The sequence below is a fragment of the Cibotium barometz genome, chromosome 25 (genome assembly GCF_041138505.1).
Source record: "Cibotium barometz isolate CiBa-2024 chromosome 25, ASM4113850v1, whole genome shotgun sequence".
In the NCBI taxonomy this organism is placed as follows: domain Eukaryota; kingdom Viridiplantae; phylum Streptophyta; class Polypodiopsida; order Cyatheales; family Cibotiaceae; genus Cibotium; species Cibotium barometz.
This window is the reverse complement of record NC_141070.1, coordinates 24,077,815-24,083,039: the sequence shown is the minus strand read 5'-3', so window position 1 is coordinate 24,083,039 and position 5,225 is coordinate 24,077,815. Positions and strand designations below refer to the sequence as shown.

The 5,225-nt window shown below is 42.3% G+C and overlaps 1 protein-coding gene across 1 annotated transcript; it reads left to right on the top strand.

The window, feature by feature from the left end:
* Window positions 1-2,497: 2,497 nt before the first annotated feature.
* Window positions 2,498-4,685, top strand: LOC147624374 (leucine-rich repeat receptor-like serine/threonine/tyrosine-protein kinase SOBIR1). Its single transcript, XM_086819936.1, has one exon. The coding sequence runs from the start codon at window positions 2,550-2,552 to the stop codon at window positions 4,011-4,013; it is 1,464 nt and encodes a 487-aa protein (XP_086676062.1). The 5' UTR covers window positions 2,498-2,549; the 3' UTR covers window positions 4,014-4,685.
* Window positions 4,686-5,225: the final 540 nt, after the last annotated feature.

The window sequence follows — 5,225 nt, the reverse complement described above, 5'->3', positions numbered from 1 at the left end:
ATAGGTGCGCCTATACTCCCGTCTATCAACGCATCTATAGACGCTTCTGTAAGTGCATCTATACATTGTGCGTCTATACTCATGTCTATCAACACGTCTATACTCACATCTATCAGCGCGTCTATATGTATAGACGCGCTTATAGACGCGCTGATAGATGTGCTGATAGACGCGAGTATAGATGCTTTGTTAAAAAAAATTTGAATAATCTCGCCCAAGTCGTCGATGTCGCAACTATTTTTGCTTCCCTCTCCTCTACTCCCTGTGGTGTATCTCTTCCTCATGATGGCTGCACCTCACCCTTTGTCCTCTCCTCACAAAGTCTCCTCTCAAGTCTGCTCCCAAGGACAATTCCTCACAAGGTAATCTGTATCCCACTTCTCTCTCCCACCTCTTATATATTCATGGTTTTTGAATGGTATGTTTAGAATTAGGGTTTTTGATTGGTATTCTCTTCACTCTCTCTTTCTCTCTCTCATACATAAGCTTCTTATGTTTAAAATTTTTTAATGGTATTCTCTTCTCTATCTCTCTCTCTTTCTTATGCATAAGCCTAAGAGGCTTATGCATAAGAGGTCTCTTATGCATAAGCCTCTTATGCATAAGAGGCTTATACTTAAACCTCCTTATGCATAAGGCTTAAACCTCCTTGTCTACCATATCTACAATGTGCCCCCAATTGAGGTTGGCGCCTTCTCGTTCAAGCTTCTCCACCAAAAGAAAGCACGTGTTATGGCGGCGAGCAATGTCCTCCTCTTCTCCCGTTGTTGGCCAGTCAACCACTTGATTCTAAAAGTACCAAAACAACAAGATAAGCATTGATACTTACAAAGTAGACATAACATCAAATGAAACATACAAGATAAGCGTTGATATTTACAAAGTAGACATGGAATGCGTCCCAACCGTCGCTTCCAAAGTGAGAGCTTCCTACGCTCTCCATTCGGGCTTTTGCTGCATCCTCTTGTTGCTTGTAGCATTGCGGATTTCTTGTATGCTTTTGCTTCTCCTCATTCCAATCCTCGTCTTTGCTCTTTGCTCGAGCATGGCTTGTGCTAAAAAACCCATAAGCTAGTCAAGCGACATGGCATATGGAGAGAAGGATGGAGAGTAAGCCGGTGTCTCATCTGGAGTGTGGGACATATTTCTACACACACATAACAAAGCCCACATGGGCACTTGAATAAGAGCATACACATGAATAAGAGCACACATCTCACAACACACGCACATGCAACCAAGAGGAGAGGGGAGGGAGGGCAAAGAAGGAGGCGAACCTGCTTGAGTGGGGTAAAAGAGGTGGAGAAGAGCTTGGGAGCGAGAGAGAACCTACAAAACAAAGAACAAAACAAAAAACAAAAAACATTCATCATCCCTCAACACACACACACACACACACACACATCTCACAACCAAGAGGAGAGGGGAAGGAGGGCAAAGAAGGAGGCGAACCTGCTTGGAAGGTAAGGAGGTGGAGTGGAGCTTGGGAGAGAGAAAGAACCTGCAAAACAAAGAAGAAAAAAAAAACAAAAACATTCATTATCCCTCAACCCTGATACACACACATCTCACAACCAAGAGGAGAGGGGAGGGAGGGCAAAGAAAGAGGCGAACTTGCTAGGTAAAAAGAGAAGGCTAAAACACACCCCAGGATGGGAACTAGCAAATATTATATATAAATTTAATTTTTTTTTTAAAAAAAATCAACTGTTATTTCGACGTATATTTGGACGCCTGTTTCCACGCATATTTCGACGGGTATTTCCATGCCTTTTTCCAAGCGTATTTCGACGTCTATTTTGACGCACATATCGACGACGTGACCAGGCATGGAAACTAAACGTCGAAAAACAATGATTCTCTTGTAGCGATAGTTTGTTATGGTATGACCAATGAAAAGGCTTTAGGAATTTTTAAAGAACGTGGACGTTTTTCCTAGCTCTAAAATGCGTTTGAAATTATTTTGGAAAATCTTATATGTATAAACAGTAGCCTTCATTTTGTGTTGGGTGAAAGGCTTTAGGAATTTTTAAAGAACGTTGACGTTTTTGCTAGCTCTAAAATGCATTTGAAATTATTTTGGAAAATCTTATATGTATAAACAGTAGCCTTCATTTTGTGTTGGGTGAAAGTTGGTGGCTTCAAAAACCTTGGCATGTGCACTCGGTATGAAGCCAAACTAGTGCTCACAGAAAACTGGCCTTCAGTGTATTTTTAATCAGCTAAATTTCAAATTTCTCGACAAGAATTCAACTTCATCCTTAGGAAAACCGGTAAAATTTTTATATATTTAGTTCTAAAACCAATTAGTAGCAAGATTTTTATTAATGAAAAAATGGCTAGGTTCAACTTTAGACCAATTGTTTACCAATTGTTTTGGTAAGGACTGAGGCAACCCCCCATGTAAAGTCATGGTCAAAAGCGTGTGGGAGTCAATGTCGTCGTTGTCGTCTCTATCTCTCTTTCTATTCGGCCGTCTCCGCAGTCATCATTTGGCTATGGCGTTGCAGTCCTCATCCCCTTCTGCTCTTTCTAAATTAACTTAGACTATGGCTGCGACGCCTCTGCTCCTTTGCTTGGCCTTGTTATCTCTTCTAAGCTTCACCGCCATAGCCAGCTCCTTTCACGACGGCCACACAGTGAGCATCGCTGCACCACCTGATCCATCCCCTAATAGGGATATCTTTGTGCAGAGCTTCTTCTCCTTTCTGCCAAAGGGCTTGAAAGGGTCCCATTATAACAGTAGGAAGCTCTCAAATGGATTCATGAGAAGAGGCAGATCATTTGCAGAGGTTGTCAATAAGACCCAAAACTCAACGTCAAGCAATGAGGGCAATCAGAGAACATATGATGTTGGATCAGCGCCTGCGCCTGCGCCAGCAGCACCCATTGCATCAAATAATGCACAGGCGACTGACGACAAGCAGCCGCGTGCAGTGAGATGGATATCAGGTATAGCCCTTGGTATAGCCACAGGAGTGGTTTGTGCTTTTGTAGCCTCCTCTATCTACAGACATATCCATGATTATATCAAGAGGCCCAAGCCCAACAAGCCAGTGGTGTTCCAAAGAAGGCTCATAGACTCCAAATCCTTGGCTTTCCTTGAGAAAGAAGGTGCCCTTGAATCCTTGGAATTGCTTGGCAAAGGAGGCTGTGGAGAAGTATACAGAACAACCTTAGTAAATGGCAGGATGGTTGCAATCAAGAAGGTTATGAGCTTGGGCAATGTTAATAATCCTCAAGCTGTTGATGCAGAGGAAAGCTATGATATGACCAAACATGCAGCCCAAATCCATGCAGAGCTGAACACTCTGGGCCTAATCCGGCACCGCAATTTGGTCACTCTGCTGGCTTATATCTCTAAGCCAAATGCCCATATGATCATATATGATTACATGGAGAATGGCAGCTTGCATGATGCATTACTGAAGGTGTGGGAAGGGAGCCTTGAGCTCACATGGCCAATGCGGCACAACATAGCAGTAGGGGTGGCAATGGGGCTCAAATATTTGCATTTTGATTGCTCCCCTAAGATAATTCACCGTGATTTGAAGCCAGGAAACATATTATTAGACCATGATATGAAGGCTCATATTGGAGATTTCGGATTAGCAAAGATAATGCCAGACTCTGTCACGCATTGTACAAGCAATAACTTGGCAGGGACTGTGGGCTATATTGCTCCTGAGTATTATCAAACACTAAGGTACACATCAAAGGGTGATGTCTATGGCTTTGGTGTTGTGCTGGTTGTGCTCTTGACAGGCAAAGAGCCCACCCACCACTCGTTTTCCGATGTTTACACACACATGGGCAGCTGGGTCACCGATCTCCTGGCTTCCGGGGACGACAGCGCCATGGCCGCCCTGGATCCACACCTGCGCGGACAGGGCTTCGAGGCTGAGATGCTCCTGGCCTTCAAAATTGCTGCCTTCTGCTTGAACGAATCCCCCGCCTCTCGCCCCACTAGCAACGACGTCCTCGGAATGCTCAACCAAATTCGGCCTACGTGAGTTGATTGTTTGTGATTATCATCAACCTAATCCCATAGAATGCCTTTGTATATTAATGTTAATGTCCTCTCACGGTGTGCCTAATCTTATGTGAATGTGGAGCCTAACCCACCTCATGTCTCAATGTGGAGCCTGACCCCTCTCATGCCTCTCTACAACTTTCTCAATTGGGTTTGGAAGGCTGTTTGTGATTATCATTAGCTTAGTAGAATGCCTTTGTATTAATGTTAAATGTCCTCTCACAGTGTGGCTAATCTTATATGTGAATGTGGAGCCTCACCCCTCTCATGTCTCAATGTAGAGCCTAACCCCTCTCATGCCTCTATATAGCTTTCTCAATTGGGTTCGGAAGGTTGAGTGCCACTAATAATTTGACCCATCTCATGGGCCTAAGTTGTATTAAATACAATGTCTCATTTGAGGTTGGAAGGTTGAGTGTGGCTACTAACTATCCTAAACCCATCCTTTGTGATATGTATCAATGACTTTGGGTTAGGAAGACTTAGCCTATAATCAGCCAAAACCATATATTATGTCCCTTTAAGATTATGGCAAATAATTAGCCTAAACCCATCTTATGTCTTCTTATTCATGTTTGCTTTGTTAGAATGTTGGTAAAAGTCATCTTATACTTAAGTTTGGCTAATAAAAAAATCCCATGCCATACATTTGGTCAATGTAATTATAATGCCTTTTTACGGATTCTATAATATGCATTGACTCTAACATGTTCTAAGTCTCATGCATAAAAGTTCACCTTATAAGTTCTATATTTGATAAGAATTCTTAAATTTCGCTTCTAAAGAGTTTTGAATTGATTTGTGAAATGTGTCTTTTCAAAAATGCGTTGTGCTTCTTTTTTGACTGAATTGTTTTGTTAAGTATTTGCAAGCTTGAATTCTTCTTTTGAATGACATTTTCTAGGAGATTAATTGGCCATATTTTCTATCGTGCTAGGACCTAGATTTCTCCTTACAATTTTGGGTCCAATGTACTTTTGAAAAGTGATGGCCTTCAACCTCTCGGGCTTAGGTGCCCAAGAAAAATAACATTGCCTTCTTATATGAAAAACTTTAATGAAGTAGATGTCATGAGCAAAATGGATGGTGTTATGAGTAAGGGGAGCCACCTTGCTTGCTTAAATTGCACACTATGAACACATCTCTCTCTCTCTCTCTCTCTCTCTCTCTCTCTCTCTCTCTCTCTCTCTCT